General features: G+C 39.8%; 1 protein-coding gene across 5 annotated transcripts in view; it reads right to left on the bottom strand.

The window, feature by feature from the left end:
• Positions 1 to 21,931, bottom strand: part of GALNT11 (polypeptide N-acetylgalactosaminyltransferase 11) — a 46,491-nt gene that overhangs the window by 10,028 nt on the left and 14,532 nt on the right. For all 5 annotated transcript variants that reach the window (XM_014873724.2, XM_088158801.1, XM_014873723.2 and 2 more), the window contains exons 2-9: positions 20,560 to 20,892; positions 16,728 to 16,851; positions 15,222 to 15,388; positions 11,043 to 11,168; positions 9,493 to 9,742; positions 7,074 to 7,191; positions 5,359 to 5,511; positions 2,642 to 2,860 (exon numbers count right to left, since the gene is read on the bottom strand). In XM_014873724.2, coding sequence (XP_014729210.1) covers positions 2,642 to 2,860; positions 5,359 to 5,511; positions 7,074 to 7,191; positions 9,493 to 9,742; positions 11,043 to 11,168; positions 15,222 to 15,388; positions 16,728 to 16,851; positions 20,560 to 20,854 — 1,452 coding nt within the window. In that variant the 5' untranslated portion in view covers positions 20,855 to 20,892. The remainder of the gene's footprint in view (positions 1 to 2,641; positions 2,861 to 5,358; positions 5,512 to 7,073; positions 7,192 to 9,492; positions 9,743 to 11,042; positions 11,169 to 15,221; positions 15,389 to 16,727; positions 16,852 to 20,559; positions 20,893 to 21,931) is intronic.

The raw sequence follows: 21,931 nt of genomic DNA, 5'->3' as shown, positions 1-21,931 counted from the left end.
GAGATTTATGTTGTTTGCAAATTGATTTTCAAGAGCATTTACATAACTGAAAAGCCACTGTTATCAGCTATGGTATTTAATGGATGGATCAGGGAGGAAGAGAACATTTTACAAACATCCAAATGCTATTTTTGCTCTAATGCCCTACCTAGTCTGATTTAGGGGAATGGTGTACCAGAGCACTGAATTCAGGTCAGAAGCCTGTCCTCTGATGCAGAACTGTAACCATCTACCCTCAAAGCAAACAAGGAGGCTCTCAGCAAGCTGGCAGTCTCTCCTGATTTGAACAATGATGCCCACCCTAAAAGACATCCAAGACATTTTCTGCTGTACCAAGTTTAGGTTGCTCTATTTCAAGAATCAAAAAATCATTAAGATCTTGATGTATCCCCACAGAGGTACTCAGGGAGACAAAACACCTCTATTTCTGGCTTTAAATTACACACATGCTCTGAACTAACTGCTGGCCAGCAGATGACTTCTTTTCAGCCTGATTATTTTTCTTCCCCTGATGTGGTGGGGATCAGGCTCTTCAGGCAGCAAACACTGCCAGCACACTACAAGCTGAGAGATGGCAGGGCCTCAGATCTGAAGCCCACATTAAAAATACTTATTTCCAATCTGGAACTGAATGTAGAGGAAAAAAGAATTTACTGTCATGAACTCCAGGCCAGGCTGATTAACTAGCCAGCTGAACTTTATTATGAAGACATCCATGGCTGTCTTGGCATTGCTATTGACTCTACAAATTTTTAGAAACCAAAATACACTTCCAGTAATAAAAGGAACAAACTGCTCAGTCACATGATAGCAACAATTAGCAAAAATAGCAAATAATATTTTTCACTAAACACTATTTCTGGAAATAGCTGTCCCAAGGCACATCAACAATCACCTTGAGTGCACCATGTTTCTGCTATTCCCCACACACATCTAAAACAAATTACTCAAAACATTCTAAGTAACATTTTCTTATACCCTAGATCTAACACAGATCTCATCTTCATCATTCCTCACTCAATAGAAGGCTTTTAAACCATAGAGTACATGAGTTTTGTATGATTTTTGTCCTTTTTTTTATTGGCCATGATGGCCAGCATTGGATAACACTGGTAACAGCTGCAGCCATTTGTGATCATTACATTTCTTCCCAGCTGTCAAACCACCACTTATCTGTGGCTCAATTAGTTTTTGAGAATAAACTGAGATTTGGAGCAATTCCTCCCAAATCCTAAAGAGTCTGGCACGCAGTGGTGACATTGGCTGATCATTCTGTTCCTTGCAGGCATCTGGAAATAGTTTATACAACCATCAGAGCCAAAGCTGACTCTCTCATACAATGCTGGGTATAATTCTTGAACCCCAGAGAACCAAGCCAAGGAACTGCATTTTTCTACTTCTTTCCCCCATTTCTTAAGGGGTGCACAGAGTTTTTCTCAAAATTAAACCATGGTAAATAACTGCTGGGAAGATTTAACCTTAAGTATCACTGAGATTCAGATCCTTCAAGTAGCTCTCTCCAACATCAACAATTCCTCAGTTAAATTTCTGTCTGAATGAAAGCAGAAAGCTATTAAATTTCAAAAAGGAGAAAAAATGGTCTGACTAAGGGAGTAACAGCATCCAACAACTAGGGGAATCAGCCCATTCTATCAGTTTTATTCAGGGAAACCACATTAACTAACTTCACAGCTTGGCTGGGATATTGCTATAAAAATACTGCACAAATTGAGGATTTCCAGACAGCTGCTTCCAAGCAAAAAATCTAATGGTGTCAATAGGTCCTGCATGAACACAGGTCCTCCTGACTCACTTCCTGCAGAACCAGCAATTTTCAGCAGCTACTGCAGCCTGTGTCCCCTGTGGGTACTTCACTACTAAATGTTTCCAACTACTGAGCTAAAAGGGAACCTGCTAACCATAATCTGTGTGCACATGAAGCAGTTTATTCCAGAGTATTCTCTTCCACAGAGAAGACATTGAGAAGGCTGCCCTGGGTTTGAAAAGATCCATTATTTTTGGGAAGCATAAAAAGCACACAACAAGTGAATTTGACCCTGGAAAGAGCAGATGCAACAGTCTGGCAACTCTGCCTGCACACAAACCCATAAGCAAAGGTGTCAGAGCTAAGGCATTAATTTAATCATGATTTCCTTCATGAAAACACAAAAATTTTTCACTTCTACTTTGAAGAAAAAAAGAGATGAGAACTCATTTTTTTTCATTAGCTAACAGCCAAGACTAGAAAAGCCATCATCAGCCTCAGATGCAAATGTTCACCTTTGCAGAAAATTACCCAGTAAAAGCAATGAGTTTGGAAACTAATTACACTGTACTCTTATCATAAACCAACAGAGCATGAATATTTGAGGCCACATTTCTCTCTATCCAAATCCATCTTCAGAACCAACAGCCATGAAAACACATTCTAAAGACAGCAAAACCTCTTAACTCAGAGCTTCAAGGTAAGAAACCTCACAGAACAGTACCTAATCTAAGGATGACCTGAAATATAGATCAGACTGGAACTGATTTAACAAAAATCCTGTTATTTTCAAGCTTGTTGCAAAGCAAATCTTTAAGAAAAAAAGTCTCATAAAAATTAACACACCAGAATTCTATATATTTAAGTTTCTCTTACCCTTCCCCGCTGGATTATTTTTGGTCGTTTCTGTGCTCTATTAATAAAAACTGGCTGTGGAGCTTTGGCATTGGGCCCAGATATTTGCATCTCAGGATAGATGTTATCTAAATACCACTTAAATGACTTGCAGTTCAACCTCTTCCTCAGTTCTACACGGTCGGTGATATTTCCATAGCTCCTCATCCTCAGCTCAGGTCTCAAAGCAAAATACTGCTCCTGTATTTAAGAGAAACAGGTTGGGGAAAAGGGGGAGAGGAATTCCAGATTACCAATTCCCAGTTGTTTCCAGAACTCCCAAAATTTCATTTCATTTTGCTAGTGCTTTCAACTACTAGGTTTGAAACTGGCAGTAGGAAATTGCAATGCTTAGGTTGTCACAGGAAGTGAGATTTAATCTTGCCTAACTCTGACCTAATCCTTCCAATTGAGGGGTTTTTTGATGAAGATAATTCTTGGGTACAAATTTGCTGATCTTTTTTAGATGTCAACTTGAGGAAAAAGAAATCAGACCCTGAATTTATTCCATTGGCAATACAGGCATCCTAAAATCAGTAAGTAAAAAACAGATGCATGTATCATCAGCAGCCTCATCTGACAAAGATTTCTTGAAACTATTTTGATTGTTTAATGGATTATTTTCATTGTTGTGGCATTCCAGTGTCTTTTGTCTTGCACAGTTTCCAGCCTTCTAACTTTACAAATGATCAGGGTAAAACTATTCCAGAATAGACCTATAAATGGGACTAATATCATGAAGTTCAGTGGGACCACACCTTATTCAAGTGAATAATTAGAACAGTCACCTGGACTTTCTGGGAAGCCCAGTTCTTTCCATTCATCTGCATCATCTCCAAAAAGGCTCCCACAATGTCATTTTTTTCACATTCTATTTTATGATGATATTCAGAATCTTACAGGTTGGGTGAAGACAGATTAGGATTCCAACCCAATCCCATGTGCTGTTTGACTCCAATGCAGAGACAATGGGGACAAACAGGAACTCAGGAATGTACAACATGGCACGAATACTTCTGCTAAAACTAGAAAAAATCCTCTTTTAGCATTTAATTCCAGATATATTTATAGAGCCCAGAGAAAAGGCATTGTATTTGCACAGTAATTTGTTTACTACGTACCATTTAGAATTCATTTTTCAAGGCATGGTATTTACAATGGTATTTTGCTGGATTCATCTCTAGGAGACATCTGGAATCCACCTACAATGTGGTTCTGACAGTTTTCAGTTATTTCCAGCTATCTGATACCCAGATGACAGACAGCATCACCTCTGGACAAGTTACACATCTCTTCTCATCAAGATCTTTGAGCATTTGGATGTGTTTGATATATCACTGCTATTTTAACAGCACAGGAAGGGGAAGTGTGTACTTGGTGTACATTGGACTGTTGGCCAGCTCTGAGGAAGTTTAGAGACAGACTGGACATCACAATCTGGCCTGCTTCAAAAAGTAGCTCTGCTATTCCAATTTCCTCTTTCCTGGTTGAAGTTCAAATGTTGGCCTCTTACCTTTCATGTGTTATTTATTACCACTGTATACATGAACTTATACTTTTGCATTTTGCTTTTGACAGTTATGAAAATTTTGCTGAACCGTTTCCATTATGCCATTTCATTTATTAAATACTGACATTTACTCTAAGTCTTACCTTTGTACTGTGCATTGTTAGATTGCTTTGGTAAATTATACCTAAATATTTGCATTATTCTTATGAAAACAAAAACATTTCCAAGCTTGTCTTCCATACATTCTCTGGCAGCTATCAGAGAATCAGACCAGAAAGAGCTGGAAAAATACTGGACATAAATCTGTGATAAGAGACTGCTAGAATCAGCAGTTCAAGTGCTTGCTGGATAAAGCAGTTCAGCTAGAAAATATAACAAAGAATCAAGTCCAAGCTTCAGAGAAAGCCATCATTAATCACAGTAATCACACATAAAACAACTGTGCCCAGACATCAGTAAAAGGGAAAGTGATAGATCAGATCTACCAAAGCATTACAGAGATGGAGAATGGAAATAAAAATTAATGGCCTCTAATAAGTAAAGCATAAACCTCTAAAGAATATAGAATTAATAAAATATATCTTGTATAGAAATTGTAGGGACCACAGGAGCTGAGCAGACAGCAAATCCTATGGTCTTAAAGAGCAAAATGTCATTAAGTATCTCACAGATGAGGGACTCAGAAACATCTGATTTATGTTTAAAAGCATCAGTATCAAGATCTGAAGACAAGGAAGGAATACACTTGCCCTTGAATCCAGAAGTTAATCCTGATTGCTCTTCTAGGGCAAGACAGACTAAGCAGTAGATTGCTAATTAAAACAGAAAGCAAACAAGCAGCCAAAAAAAATCCCTGTCTCACCAACATGGAAACTACCTGAAGGCACAGTACCTGGCTGCCATGTAATACTGATTTGGACACAAAGCAATGCAGAGCTTACAAAAGCTCATCCATCATCTTTTTACTTCACTAAAAAGGCATAAAACTCAATCTCCTGCAGGCAGTAAAGTAACAAGGAGGAGACTTGAGTACTCAGCATTCTACAGAATTTAGGAATTCCTATCAGAACTAAAATTAGGAGTTCAGACTGCAGAAGGAAAACGCCAGAGGTGTAACAGATCCCACTGTGACACAGTGACAAACAAACCAGTTAATAACCTTATTTAATGAGCTAGAACTGTCTCTTACCTTATATTCATCCATCCACACGTGTGCCAGCCTCAGTGAGTTGTGAGCCATAGTGTCCTGTCCCCCAGGTGAGCCATAGGGACGCCTCTTACGGAAAATGTGTCCCACCCTGGAGCAGGGGATGATCAGAAGTCTGCCACCACACATCCAGATCTGTCCATAAAAAAACAGAACATGTTCAGATTGCTCTCTAACTTCTCCCCTTCTTCAAGGGCAGGTTGGATTATATGTTATGCAGGATTAGGTCTCAGCAGTGCTGGCCTTCATGTCATGTGTTTTGACAAATTAGATTTTCAGATCCCCATGTTACAAAAGATTATTTTTCTCATATGACCACACTTTCCACAAAACGCATCAAGGCTTTCAAGAGACAAACAGAAAATTTTCTAAAATATTTTGCTCTAACGACCTATCAGAAAAACTGGGATATATGGGCTAGGACTCATCCTGCAGATTAAATTACCTAAATTCATTTACCTGCATGAAGATTGTCCACAATTCTGTGACAGATAACAAAGACCAGTCTTCATTATCAAGGGAGCTTGGAGAGGTTTTCAGCTAAGTATGGAGACTTACTGGACAGAGCTGTTGTTTTCTGTTAAGATAGGGGAACTCTGAAACACAGCTCCCATTCAAATGCTCCATTTAGGAGTCTTCATTGTGGTACCAGGGATGTACGTTTTATTTATACTCCCAGTGCTTTCTTTTAAATTTCTTTTTTAACTTCATCTTCCAGCAAATGACCCTTTTCTGGACTAATACGTCCTCCATTCCCAGAAAATCTTCCACATTAGCAGTTGATAATCAAGTCACTTTTAAAACTCCTTCTAGACAAGATAAAGATTCAACTTCTTTCCAACCCTCCCCCAGAGAGACGGGGACTTCCAAAAACTCTAAATTCTCTGAATGTGCTCCAGTTTTTCAAAGCCCTTTTTACTGAAACTGTATTACAATATAACAATAATCGCCTCACACACCACACACTTCTACTCAGATACCTAATAATTACATTTATACTGAAAATTGAAAGATTTTATTTATTCAGTATATACTCCTTTAAAGTCACTCAAATGCATGAAATTCCAGTTCTTATTTTTGAACTCTAATCTTGATTTCTTGAAATGACAGATTCTCTAGAGTTTTGGAGGTTGTGTGTCTGGTTTTAGGTTTGTTTGGTTTTTTATGCTAACTTCACCTTTTAATCCTCTTTTCATATCTATCATGATAGCATATAATTTTCAGGCAGACTCTTGTCAAACCTTTACAAAAATAAAGAGATAAGCACGACATTAAGCACAGTAAGTTGTTTTTCCTTTCAGTGGAGTGACAGGGAAGATGAGGGAAAATATAGGAGCCCAACGCAGCACCATTTTCCAATCTTCTGATTATGATTTTCTCATTATTTTTCCAACCAAGATTACTACTCTACATGACTGTCAATTTAGTTCCAGAAAACTTTACATTTCCAGGTCCTCAAAAAGGAGGCTGAACTGTCCAAAGAAATACACTAAGTTTACATCTTAGCAATATTGCTATGGGCCACACATCTCTAATCATCTTGTGAAATTCATTAGATATTGCTCATAAACTAATTTCAAAAACTTGCATAATTCTTCTTTTCCTATGCTTCTTTACATCTATTATGAAATGCTCCACCACTAAATCAAGAAAAAGCCACAAACATTCAACTTCAGAGCTGTAAATTCTCTGATTACCCGAAAAGATATTTCCAGGTTTTCTCCTCCCCAGATGTCCATGCCACTGTCATATTGCCCAAGCTCATTGAAGTACTCACGATCCATGGCAAACAGCCCTCCAGCCATGGTGGGTGACCTAAAAAAATACATGGAAGGAAATTCATTTTCTTTTAGAGAAAGAAAAAGACCCCACACAGTAATTTTTTCTGAATCTGCTGGTCCCAAGGCCCAAATTTATAAACTGACATAACACAATTTAAATCCTTCAGTCACTTAGACATCAGTTCTAGTCTCAAAACATTTTTAAAAGCAGATCTGCAAGTGATATTTGTGATCTTCCATTATTTCAATACCTATAAATCATATTTCTTCACCTGGTAAACCTGAGGAAAAGGGATTAGACAGAGAAAGAGGAACAACAAATGCCAGAGGCAGCTTTGTTTCATCAGTGGCTCAATTATCAGTTTACTGGCAAGTTATTTACAATTTGTGTATTTATACAGATAGCCCCTCTGGCATTTCCCAGTTTTTCACCTTGCCTGTATGTTACTAGAATGTTTTCTATTCTGTAAAATCTGCATATGAGCACTATTCAGTCTCTAGATGGAACTCCTACTGTATCACAACACTGGAATACGTGGATGACCTACGAAAGTATAACAGAATAAAAACACTACATAAAAACATGGTATGATAGTTGGAGCATCCAATGGGCTGGAAAAAGGCTTTTTCCCACCCTTGAAAAAAAAATCCTGTGATGAAACCAAGCCTAGGTCAAAACTTCCTTACTTGTTATCACAATAATTTCTATTATAGTTTCTGTCACCTTAAAAACTGGGTTGGAAAGGTTGCTCTCAATTTCCCCACTCCAATACCAAAATATTTCATTGTGGAAAGTCTCTAAAATGGAATACTTTCTGTTGGATGGAAAGTAATTTTCAAGGTTAAATAGCAATCTAGGCTCCTTTTTCAAAGGAGGCAGAGACCTTTAAGTAGGAAAAATCGCTTTCACACTCAGAAAAATTAATCTTTTCAGATTATTGCACTAGTTTTAAATACAAAGTTCTTTGTCTTTTTAGCATAGGACTTTTTCATAAAAGTGAGTTGAAGGAATGCAACAATAGTGTTGAACACAGCAACAGCTAACCTTCAGCCACTGACCAAATTAAATATGAGAATAGCTCTTAACAGAATAGAGATTTTAACACGCGATGCTGATTTCCCACTCAGATTTTTTCGATCTGTCCTTTCCTTCCAGGTTCAGAAACTGCCACACTGACACTCTCCAAACAAGCCAGTCAAACTGTTAAATAACTTAATAATTTTCCTGGCTTCTCAGACAAAATCTTAGGGTGGGGAGACATGGGAAGGCCAAATGCAGAGCTGTCAGATGACAGCAGAGTACATTGTGCTGGAACTGTTTGTGACACCAGAAATGCTCTTCATTTACAGTCCAAGAAAAGAGAATGAGAAAGAAATGAAAACACATCCAATTTCTGATTCACTTGGCAAATCTTATCCACAAAGTGTCAGTTTGTAAAAAAAGGGGAAGTTCCTCCACCTGGCAAACCTGATTTCTGTACTGAGACTGATACCTCCAACTAGAAAAACCACAGTGAGCTTCTTGCCTTTGCTGTAGCAGCTCTGATTCTTTTCATGAAGGGATTCACTTGGGACAGTTCTATTCTTGTGTCTGAACCATACATGTCTGCTCCTCATAAAAGGTGCCTGCTGACACCATTTTACATCAGCTACACGTCCACTAGAACCAGATACTGCCAGTTCTGTACAGGTCACACAGCCATCAATGATTAAAAGATAAGGAAGGTAACTTTTAATTCCCAGTGTTGAGCTTTATCGAGACTTTTGTTTCAAAACAACTCTCAAAAGATCGCAAAAACAAATTCCTATTACCACAAACAGATTTTCCCAATCTAGTAATTCTTTAGCATTTCATCACAGAAATTATATAGTTTGTATTAGTGGGATATGCAGGCTACTCCTAAGAACAAAGGCAGTATCAAAATTATCATTAAGCCAAGCACATCAACAGACTGGAAGCTAACATCAATGCATAGGTCAAAAGTGAAATTTGGACGGATTTAATACAGACCACCATGAGCTCCCTCAGAATTCTGTCTTCAGCAAAAGCTGCTACTGTATAAGCATTTTCTAGAAGTGTGCTTTCTTGACCTAATAAAACAGATGTATCTAATTCATTATTAAATACAAGAAATTAAGAAATTAAAGTGAAATAGTTTTGGTTATTATTCCCTATGTCTAAGTGAAATAAACAAGTCAGATATTTAACAGGTTAAGCACCTGCTCCTAAACCTGCACAGCCAGAGAACACTCCCCACTCCCTCTACTCCTTAGGAAGTGCTCCTGATCACGGCTGTGTCACACAGAGCTTCTCACCACAGAGGAGGACCCTTACTTGATGGGAGCAGTGGCTCCCTCGGGTCCTTCCAGCTCTGCCAAAGGAACGAGATCCCATTTGAAGTGCAGGCCCCAGTTGAAGCCCCCCCGCACGACGGGGGAGGAGCTGTAGGTGAGGGTGTCGGCGCTGATGATGTCGATCACGGGGCACACCACAGTCCTGCGATCCTCTCTGATGGGAGTCAGCAGAGGCTGCAGCCACATCTCGTTCACCTCACAGTGACTGTCCAGGAACACCAGCACCTTCCCTGCGGAGCACACAAAGCAAAGATCCACGCTGCCATGGAACACAAGCTTGCAATTCACTGCAGACACACGTGCATTAGACAAAGCCATATTTGGCAATTTACATGGAGATTACCTGTCCCAGTCAGAAAGAACAGTTTGATCTTTGATTTGCCCTCATGTTCCATCTAAAAACTCACCAGCATTTTTATGACACAACATAAAATTTATGCAACACTAGAATAACGTGGAAGATACGGGAAACAGCTTTAAAGAAAACAACTTTGGAGCATGCAAATATAACAAGTCACTCCACAGACAGTTTTGACTGGGCATGGGGATGGAACTCCTGCAGTTCAGAAGAGCAATAAAATTAGTTAAAACTGCACGAACTGAAATGAATTTCAGCACAGCTTGGAAAATGCAAGCACAATCTTCTCTCTGGATTATACCATTACAATGCTAATCAGTAAGCAACAATTAAGAGACTTATCTGCCACTCAAAATTATTTAAGAAAGCAGCACACACTTTCTCAGATGCCAGAGAATTTAACTGAAAGCATATTCTGGTAAAAGCTGTTTATAAAGCACCAAATATTGGTTTTCCCAATTAACACTCACTGCAACAGAAGAGCTTAAACGAAAAAACACTGCTATATATTTGAGCATTAAAAACCAGATCAGTGTACCTTAAAAAAGAACAGATTTCATTTTAGAGAAAAAAAGTTTGCACATAAAACATGCAAAAAGTATTCTGCAACTACAGTGTCTTGACCACATGGAGATGCTCCTGAGACAACGTTCTTTCAGGGCAAGAATAAGAAAAGCCTTACATTGTATCACTAACACTGCAGCCATTGTTTGAGATACAGTGCAAGGGAAGATTTGGGATGATAATAACTTGTGTTCATAACGTTCAATAAAATGAGTTACTTTTTTAGAGCACAATACCGGTTTTGTCTCACAATTTCACTTACCTACTCTAAAAAAGTACCTCATTTTATTGAAAGCAAATGTCTCCAGGAAAAGAAAAAAGAAAAAAAAAAACAGCTGAGACACTCAAAGTGTCTCAAGGTTTAAAAATCACTCAAATTTGGATGCAAATTTGCAGTTATCATTTGAGATAGTGCAGGGGAAAAAAGATTTGTGATAATGCTAAGCTGTATAGCTTACAGTGTGGCATGACATGCAGAGCCCATTCAGGGGGCTAAAGTAACCACAGGTCAAACATCCAATATCTGAAAAGCTACACTACATAAAGAGAAGTCACCCAATCAGCTTAACGTCAAAGTATGCAAGGAAAAGAGAAAAAAGCAAGTGTACCTGTGGCATGAGAGGCTCCAATCATCCTTCCTCTGATCAAGCCTTCCCTCTTCTCATTTCTTACCAATTTTGTGGTTTTGGGAAGCTGAGTTTTAACATATTCACTCAAGTCTTTTTTCAAGTCAGCTGAAAAAAAGAAAAACACAATTTCAACAACAGGACAGAAATTCTGAAAGCTCTGTTTAAAATCTCAAGGCATTTAACTCAAAAATGGCCAAAATCTTGATCAAAATGTTACCCTGACACTGCACAGCTTCAAACCAAGAGCATCATAAGGACAGTCCTCCCATATCTTACATTTCCCCTCCAATGCCTTTAGTACGTTACTCAAGTTAACTGGAACTAGACTCAACAAAAATTGCTGTTCAAAGAAACACATTTCCAAATTCTTCTCATGGTGACTGGCATTCACAACAGATGCAACTATAAACATTTCATGCAGGCAAATGATTTAAATTACTACATTCCATACATGAAAACAAATGTTGACACCTTTCAGAAGAAGCAGGAAGACACTTTATATTACCTGTGCCTGCTTAACTGACAGAACAACAGATACCAAGTACAACTCACAGCTGGTTGCTTTTCTAAAACTCAAAAGGATCAAAGATTCTGCTGGCAAGCTTGTGCTTTTGAAGGAGTGCAGAGTTCACTGGAGTCTATGGGCACTACTGTAACTTAGCTAACATCAATGGCAATTTTAAGAGCAACAATGCTTCTTTCACCCAAGGTCAGTGGTTTCTAACATTAAAGCAGAACTACTGAAGAGAAGATGGACACAAAGACTGAAGTAATGGAAAAGCATAAGTTAATAAGCTTATGGAGAAATAAAGAGAAATGTAAAATGTGAAAGAAAAATAAAAACTCAAATGAGACTTCATAGAGAGCCTTGGTATAGAGAAGCAGACAGACTTTCGTCAGAGGATATGCCAAAATAAACATTATTCTGATGAATGTCAGCTCAAACATTAAAGTTGCTGTTAACAAGATTAAATGCCAATGGAATGTATGTGGAAGTCAGAGGTGAAACCTAAAGGAGGAATAAGAACTTTCAGGCAGGAGACTCCCAGTTGCAATTCCAAATGTTAAATTCTCAGCCTTTGCAATGCAAGGACACACTGTGGATCAGAAGTGAGAAGGTACCATACAGCAAGTATGATGCTAGAGAATACTCTAGGACAACAGAAACTTTTTGGGGAGATACAGACAGAATTCATTTGGGTCACAGGAATTCTCTGCCCTAGTCTGGAATAATGACATCATATGCCAGAGATAAGAGGGAAGATGTTTTCTGAGAAAATCTCCTAGAACATTGATTAAATGAGATATCCAAACAAGCAGGGCAGATTTGCAAACCTAAAATAAAATAGTGCTTGAATCATTCTTCACCCGATTCATTATAGCAAGAGAACAGTGTACACCTAAGAAACAACAGGCCATCACAAAGCAGAAAAGCTCAGTTATCTTCAACTCTTATAGCAGATGAGGCAAATAAACGAGGAAAGTTTCACATCTGCAAACTTCTAAAAAAGAAAAGAAAAAAAAAAAAAGGAAAGTATGTCACATCCACACCAGGAGCTAAACCAGGTCCACGACATTGGCTTGAGCAGCAGAATGAAAGGGCCAGCAGAGTTTTGAGCCATGCAAAATGGCATTCTGCTGGCAACTGTGCCCACATCACAGATCATTCTTAACAGGCAGGTTTGCCTCAGACACATTTTGGTATTTTTGCTGTTGATGGGTTTTTGTGTATCGCCTTCATGTCCACTGGGAACACTGATTATATCTGATATAACCCAAAAAATTGTTTCAATCCAGTCTGTCTGAGAAATTTTGCTCCAAAGAGAACTGCTCCCTTTTAGCCAGTGTTCAAAAATAACTTTAGGCATTATCTTCTTGCATATCTACGCAGCAAAGGCAAAATGGGCCCTAGGATGGGAGTCTGGAGTGCTATTATTTTAAACTGTTCTAAAGTACTGAGTTGCAGACATTTGGCTCCTTTTCTGTTCTTAAATCTCTCCTTCTGCACAGAAGAATGCCTCCAGTAACAGCCCTCAGGTTTTTCCATAACAGGTTAAGGTTATATCAGGGGGAAAGAGGTTATACTAGAAAAAGAAATCCTTTCTTTCAGGGAATGGAAAGAAAACCAAAACAGTGGGCTCAGCTGAGCCATGGCAATGCCTGCTTAGCCAGTAAAACCGTTGATGATATAAAGATCAAGCAATCTGCCTGAGCTCACGGCATCCATAGCACAGCCAAAGTTTTTATCAATTTCCTTAGTTCCCAAACCATCCCCAGTCCCCACCTTTCTTCTGCTCTCAGAATCCATCCACTAAAATTAAGCAGCAGCAAAAACGTAGGACCATTAGCATCAAGAGTAGTAATTCTGTGTAAACAATACCTCCTCCTGCCTTTGACTTCAGAACAAGTTCATTTGAAGTCAGAAAGACAAAAATAGCTACTTGAATGTTTTGAACTTAATTTGGTTCAAATTCACTAATTGCTTCAATTTAACAACAGACCAGAAGAGTAATGGTATTACTGCCTCAACATAGGCATCAAACAAATGCATCCTCACATTCAAAAGACTGAGTTTTGAAGTAAGGCAAGCTCTGAATGCAAAACAAATTGCACAAGACTTTATAGCAGGGCATATGCTCCGAAAACAAAACAAGCTTTTAAACACTACACATTCCTATCAGCAAGGAACAGTGTTTGATCTTTGTTCCCTCTTGTATCTCGACATTTGATCTAGCCTCCGAGAAATCAACTTCTAGCATAACAAGAGAATTGCATTCCACAGCAGACATATCTAATCAGTCTCTTAGAGCAAGTGAGACCTTAAACAAGAAACCAAACAGTGAGATGAAGGGAGCAACAGTTACATATATTAAATAAAAATACAGTCTAAAAATAATTTTTAAAATGCAAAAAGTTATGGACTTGTACAGAGATGAGCAGGGAACTTGCACAGTCCTGCTGGCAAGAACTGCTATGCTAACACATTCCTCAACAGGCATTTGGATTTTGAAGGGTCAAAATGAAAGGCTTTTGGAGGGCCATGCTTGAATTGCGTGCCTGTCTTTGCCTTGTCTGTCAACTGAGAGAAAAGCAGCAATCCTTCAACAGGAGCAAAGTAACTCTGCAGGGTCTGCCCCTCCAGGGCCCCTCCATGCCTGCTGGAGCAGAGGCTGCTCCCAGAGCCAGGACAGCTGCTCCCGGCGTGGCCACAAGAGGCTGTTCGAGAGCCACGCTGAGCCCCGGCCCCAGCACGCTGCCGGTCCGAAGTGCTGAGCAAGTACAAAACACGGCACTGTTTCCATCGTGCCACAGCAGCCCAGAGTGTCTGTATGCCCCCAGCCCCTTTCCGATGCATTCACAGCGAGTAGCGGCTTCTCTGTTATCTGCTCTGAGCACCTGAGCAGCCCAAGCAAGGAACTGCTAAGAAAACCCCAACTATAAACAGCTGCTTCATGACTCCCACTCATCAGTGTGTGCAAGAGGTGAGATAAGAGTGGAACACCTCCCCTGTGAAGGCTGGGGCTGTTCAGCCTGGAGAAGACAAGATTTGACGGAGACCTCGTTGCAACCTTCCTGTATCTGAAGAAACCCTACAGGGAAGCTAAGCTGGAGAGGGACTCACCAGGAACTGTAGTGATAAGATAAAGAGCAATGAATACAAGTTGAAAGAGGGAAAATTAAGGTTAGATATTAAGAAGAAACTGTTTACTGTGAGGGTTGTGAGACACTGAAACAGGTTGCCCAGGGAAGGTGTGGATTCCCCATTCCTGGAAGCTTCAAGGCCAGGTTGAATATGGCCTTTAGCAACCTGGTCTAGTTGAAAGTGTCTGTGCCCATGGCAGTAGAAGTTGGAACTAGATGATCTTTAAGGTCCCTTCCAGCCACCTAACATTCTTTGATTTTATGACTGTTAGCTTCAAAACCTAATTTTCAGTGTTAAAGCCTGTACGACACAAAGCCCATCAGTAAAATGGCACCAGTGGCAAAGAGGATGTCACCTTGGGAATCTCTGGACACCATACATCTCTACTGGCTGGCACTCTGGTGATGGGCTGCAGTACAAACCGGTTTTGCATCGTGACTTCCACAATTTATTTTGACCAATCAATAAAGCATAGGAAGGCTCAGAAGTCTAACACTCCTGCAAGAGTCTCTCACCCAATTCACTGTTGTCATCCACCAGGATGATTTCGTGCAGGAGGTGGGCGGGGGTGCGGTCCAGGACGCTGTGCACTGTGCGGAGCAGGGCGGAGAGCGCCTCGTTGTAGAAACAAATCACCACGCTGGCAGAGGGCAGATCAGCAGGGTAGGACTTCTCCCTGCATCTGCAAACAGGAACGGAGTCTTTGTCACTATTTACAAAGGGGTTTCCATAGAGCTGGGTCACTGCTGAAGCTTCATAAATAACAAACAAAAATCAAATGTGTAAGAGGAACTGCTAACGTGAACGTAATGAGCCCAGATGTGTAACAGCTATAGGAGGGCTCAGCACAGTAAATTACTTTCCACATAATGCAAACTCATAGCTAACACTGCTGCTTGTTAGAAAACAGAGGATATCTTGGACTGAGGTGGGAATAAGAACCAGAGATCCGCAAGACAGAGAACAGAAGATAGTGAGGGCTTGTTTCAGCTGTCAAAACACAGTCTAGTACCCCCAGGTAGCTCAGACAGTTCAAATATGACACAAGGCCCACACAAATACCACAGCTTTATTGGCCAGCTGCTGGAGACAGGGTTGGATATTCCAGAAAAACTCCACAGGTGCTAAATACCTATTTACACAACCAACCTTGGGATTCAGAGGGCAGATTAAGACACTTAAGTCTAGTCACTGCTGTCAGTGCAGACTAAATAGTGTTCAGCTCACCCTGAGGCTGTCAAGTGTGTTTTGTCAGCTGAAGAGCTCTGCATGCTTCATTAACTGCACTGACTGGATCTCTGCTAATTATAATAAAAGCAGAGACAACTGACTAACAAGCAGTTATCTAAGCATCTTAATCTGCAAGATGAATCCCACTCAAAGCAAAAGATCATTCTTTCTTCTTATTTTCAAAGCTCATTCTTACTTCTAATAGGGTAAAGTATGACAGATTAATGGTATATGAAGGTGCCAGGCATAGGAGGATCCAATAAAAATAAGGAACTATAAATGAAAACCCAGAAGAAAAGCTTTCATTTACTTAGAATGAGTTCAATTCTGGGAAAAACAATCAGCAAGTACAATTCATTACATTCACCCACACCAGAGAAACGACTAGAAAAATTGATGCAAGTTTATTTATTTTTCAACGTTGGGAGTTTTTATTGTTGTTACAGAGGTGAGTTGTTCCCCCCATATGTACCAGGTAGATTATAGAAAAATATCTAGTCTTTAATAGAAAATATTCAGAGCAGTGCATAACCTTTAGCAGTTGATAAAAAAAAAACAAAACATCTCCAGAAACAATAGTCAGTTCAAAAAGACAGAAAAGACCAAAGAATTGAAATCCTAACTTCAAGCACTCATGTTAAATAGCTGAAAAATCCACCTTCAGCATCACATGAGGATGGAACAGTGTATGACAGAAATGTTATACCAAAAATATTAAATACTACATCAGCTGTAACAAGCCATTGAGCACATGAAAGCATACCACCTTCTCTCCAAAAATCAGCACCTACTTTGCATCTCTTGTATCAGGCACCTCCCTGTGGTATCCCAGTCGATTGCTGATAAGCATATTGAAAGCATGCTTCTGATAGCCCAAGTCTCTCACTTCCTGATCTTCTTCATTAAAAATCATTCCTGCAAAAGAAACATGCCAAGATCAGCTAATAGGCTCAAAAATATCATTTGAAAGAAATCAAGGATTGAAACATATGCTTCAACCTCTTCTAAAAGCCATTATGCTCTTAAAAATCCCTCTGGTTTTGCAAAGCGTGTATTTGTGCAACTATTTCTGTTCCCTCTAAGAAACAGGCAGTACTTATGAGTAGCCCTTGCAGCTCTAATAAAATTAAATCCTTTTCCAAAGACTGCTGGCTCCATTGTGTTTATTGCCTCCCTTCACTCATATGGCCTCTAATTCTTAGTGCCACCTAAAACCAACATCAAACAAGCAACAGAGTATAGAGTTTGGCACACAATGAATCAGCATCTATCCCTACAGGTGATGGGTCTGTAATGGGATTTTTGAGAGAGGAAATACATTTAGAATGGCAGAAAAATGCTCTCAATAGCAGCTCCAATTTCATGCAGTTCTGAAGTCTGTGGTAACAAAAATGAAGAACTATGCAAGATCTGTAAACTTCTGTTTATCTCATCTGTGACTTTGACAGCAAGTAAAACACCAGCGTAGCTGCTGTTTATTTTAGCAGAAATGGCAACAGTTAAGCATGGCAGAAGTTACTGTTGGTATTAGGAAATGCTGCTATAAGCCAAGATGAAATTTTCAATGCCATCCTGCCTGTCTTGACTCAGTGCCATGGGTTTCTCTCACTGAGCACTCACCAGTGTGAATAGAACCAAAACGTGGCACTTCACACAGCTCCATGAGGGAGACAGCTGGTGTCTGCCACTGTCTGTGGCTCTAGCCATTTCTGCAACAATTCAGGTACAGCGATTATTTTTTATTGTCTCTATTCAGCTGGCTGCACAGAATGAGATGCCTGTCACCTCTTCAGTTATTATCCAGCTACACAGGCAATTTCACTGAAATTTCAATACAAGAAGTGAGCAAGGATCATCTAAGTTATCTCCTTCCACTCTGCCCATTGTGTCCGTATCATTCAAAATCTGCATAAAATAGTTAACAAGAGGATTCCTCATTTACATACTTCCAGGAAAATATGTTTCATGCATTCATAGACTAACTCAGATTGAAAGGGACACCTGGTGTAATCTTCCCAAAAGCAGGTCCAGCTAGATCAGATTGCTCGGAACCAGTGCAGTTAAGTTTTGAAAGCCTTCCAATATCTCCAAAGATGGAGATTCTACAACCTCTTATTTCCCTGTTCAAGCATTAGACCACCATCACACTGAAAATGTTTTTCCTCTTCCATAATTGAAATGCCCTCACTCCAATTTCTTATCATAATCCCAAGCACTCTGGAAGGCGTCTGCCTCCATCTTCCCTACCGCCTCTATTCAGCTGCTGCTGACAGCAATAAAATCTCATCCCTCAGCCTTCTCTCTGAGGCAGAATAAACTCAATCCTCTCAGCCTGCCTCCACACTTCGTGTTCTCCCATTTGCACCAGCTATGCAAAAGCCAGGTGAGCTCAAACTTGGAGAAAATTAGTGGGGTTAAACAAAAAAGAAATCATTTTACAAGTTTGAAATGGAAAAAAGCTTCAAAACAAGTAATCCATCTGGGCCTTTGGAGCACAGCTGTGTCTCAATGACAAAGTCTACCTACAGGTACCAGGTGACATTCTGGAGAGAATTCTATGCATCCACATTTCCACCATTTACATTTACCACCCTGTGGCTTTCAGTCTCAAGTTCAGCAATGGCAATGCAGCTGCACTAACAGCTCAAGAGTAAATGCCCTGCCATTTGTGCAGGACCAAGTGGGAAGTGCTGGGCAGTGATATCTGGGACACATGGGACACACCCACGCTGTGTCTTGTGACTGGCTGTGCTGCTCACAGATGAGTGCCCCACTGTGGGTGAGATGTGCTCTGGGGGTAGGAATGAGCTCTGTTTACAGAGGCAGTGTCACTCCCTAAGCCCTAGCAGCCTCAAGGGCTCACTCAGCCCTCTAATGGAATGAATCCATTCCAAAAGGAACATCTCCAGCTGGTCAGTTCAGACACCCAGCTCCATTATTCTGGCATAATCAGTGGCACAATGTACTGTGGTCACCTTAAAATGTTTTCTCCATATCAAGCATGACCTTAAAACACATCCCAAATGTTTCATTCTACAATCCATCCATAACCAACCACTAACTACATTTTTCTGATCTTATAAATATATTCAAGGAGTGCTAATGTTTTTTAAAACTTTCTCATGAAGAACAGAATCAAATGCATGCAAAAGACCTGAAAGATTTCAGTTCAAACAGCAGATAGAAGCCCTTGAAAAACAAGGGGCTTTCAATCAAAACCTCAGTTTAGGCTTTTTTTCAGCAGTGTTATGTGGCTCTCATAGATAAATGAAAAAAGAAAAGTTAGATTGACCTACCAGAGGACAGTTTGGTTCTCTGGTTTTGACTATTTTACACCAACTTTCTTTTCACTTTTTTTTTTTTTTTTGCTTTGAGTCTTTATCACTGTTGTACCCTTACTCTAGACAGACTTCAGGAAGCCCTTCCCTCCACCACCTCATCTTAAAAGCTGTCTCCTCATGATTCCTGTAGAATTTATCCTGGCACTGTAACTCCCCTTGGCTTTCACCAACCAAACCAGTCACTTGGTTGGAGGATCAAAGGACTTGTCAGTTAAAAAGCTCCATTTCTTTCCTGGCCCAGACAGAATAGTCAGAAAGAAATGGCCACCTCTGGACTGGTCTTCACCTCACTTGGCACTCGGGCTTTTTGCAGTGAACTGAAAAACTTCTGATGCCACAGGGCAACATGAACTGCCATTTTTCTAATATATTCACACATGTCTAATGACCAGCTCAGAAAGTGAAGTTTGTAAAGTTCTATAAATTCATGAAGCTCGTGATTCACCATTCATCCACAGTCATGACAGGGGACTTCACTGAGATCTGAGCATTAAACCCTGGCTGTGAAGGTTTCTGTGCTGTATTTCCCAAAGCAGCAGCAGAAACCAATAGCCCAACACTCTGCCACAACACTGCAACCTCTAGACTCAAACCAAGCTTTAAGCCAGTACACAACATTTGCATATCTAAACACAGCAGTGAATATGCTGTAAGCACTAGAATACACAAAGCATTTTAATTTGTAACACAAAACTAAATCACCTCATTGATGAAACATGCTCTAGTGAAACATACAGACTTTGCTGGTACAAAGCAGGATTTGGCTCTAATTATTGTCATCTCAATCTTGCATTGTAAGTTTGTTCTACATGCATTTCTTGTAGATTAAGTCATACTACAAGCATATTCTCCAAATCAACAGGTCCTCTTCACTGTTTATTGATATCAAGCTATTTTTAATTACTGCATGTAAATAGAGTTTCTCTGTAGCTAATTAAAGCTTATGGATTTGAGCCCAGTTAATACAGGAGTAAGGTATGAAACAAGCACACATTGAATCTTCCAAAAGCAAGATTTAGTTCATCAAGAGCAGACCCTGCTGTAACCCAGTCTTCATCAGCACTTATACAGCATAGATGTAAATGTTAGAAAAAAATGTATTTTGGGTTAAGCACTGGAGAATAAATTTCAAGTAATTCCTAATGAAGAGAACCATGAAGAGCATTTTAACTAACAAAACTTCATTATATACTTTCCCCTGAGATTTTTTTTTACAGAAAACTATCTCATGTCTCCTGTTGTTTTACTAAGTTTGTCACTAAAACCACTGAAAACCACTTACCCATTTCAGGAGAGAATTCTATCTCCCCCTTAACTGGATCCTGGATATGATTTCCAAAAGCATTTCCTATCTTATTCTCTTTCTGTTGCAATTCAGCTATATGAACTGGCCCCCGTGTAAAACGGGGGTAGAATTTTTTTGGAAATGGCCTCTGAGGTTCCAGCCCCTTGATGGGCACATTCTTGAAGGATTGGTTCTCTTCACTGAAGTTGAAATAAACAAAGAGTAGAAGTGTCCAGGTCACAGATGTGAAGAGGCACCCATAGCAGAAATAGCGAAGTGTGACACTTCCCATTGTAGACTCAGCATCCTTGAGGGCCCATTCTCAATTACCTGAAAAAGAGTGAAAACACACATTTTGGGAGTGCTGCCTGTTACCTTATACATTATGAAATACATTCGATAGGTTATTCCTCCATTAAATCATTTTTAGAACTTAAACTTTAAGCACGGACCTTAAGAAGTGAATCCCTTTTCACTCTCCCATTCAAAAAGTGAACATGACCAGTTTTCACATTTAATGTGGATGCCACTGCTTTAAAATATGGAGCAAACACCATTAAGAGCCCACTGACACACAAAATTAAAGGTAAAAATGATCAATTTTCTTCAGAATAGTTATATAATTATCTCTGTTCCACAGCAGTATATTTCTAGTATGCCTGCCTTGAATTAAACATCTAACTATATCATTAAATATACCATACACAGGGAATTGATTCCTCATGGAATTGTTTTGGCTGGAAAGGACATCTGGAGGTCACCTTGTCCAACTCCCTTGCTCAAGCAGGGCCCCTCTGAGCCAGTTGTCCAAGAGTAGGTCCACATGTATCCATTTTTGTAGCTCAGATCCTATCCTTCACATGGAATCAGAGACCACTGATGCAAAAAAGCTACGTGGGTTCAGTTCTCCTTGGCCCAAATTTAAGAACAGCCCTCATGAGTGTCCCAGGAATTTCAGAACACATGGGGTGTGACTGAACAACACACGGCACCAAGAGAGTCATGTTTATAGATAATCTTCTGCACAGGAAGAAGACAGATGGGATAGGAAAAGAAGGAAAAGCTCTAAGATAAGTTACTGGGTTTCTCCTGGAGTCTGCAGACTCCAGAAAAGCTTTCATATTCCCTGGAGGAGATGCCCATCTAGAGCTGGAAGGAAGCAACTCAGACTAGAGTTTTACTGTAGACGTCCACAAGACAATTTTCCCAAGCTATACGGAAAATTACTGTCATAAGCAAAACTGTGAAGTAAAGCAAATGAAGCTGTTGAAAATATTTTACTTCTGGTCCAGGAGAATTGGGTGGACTTTCTGGAGTTCCCCAAATCTAAAAAGGCTCGACACCCTCCCCCCACCCTGCAAATGAAACC

The sequence above is a fragment of the Sturnus vulgaris genome, chromosome 1, assembly GCF_052056855.1.
Source record: "Sturnus vulgaris isolate bStuVul1 chromosome 1, bStuVul1.hap1, whole genome shotgun sequence".
NCBI classification, from domain to species: domain Eukaryota; kingdom Metazoa; phylum Chordata; class Aves; order Passeriformes; family Sturnidae; genus Sturnus; species Sturnus vulgaris.
Note: the sequence above shows the minus strand (reverse complement) of the source record. Positions and strands in the feature narration are given on the sequence as shown.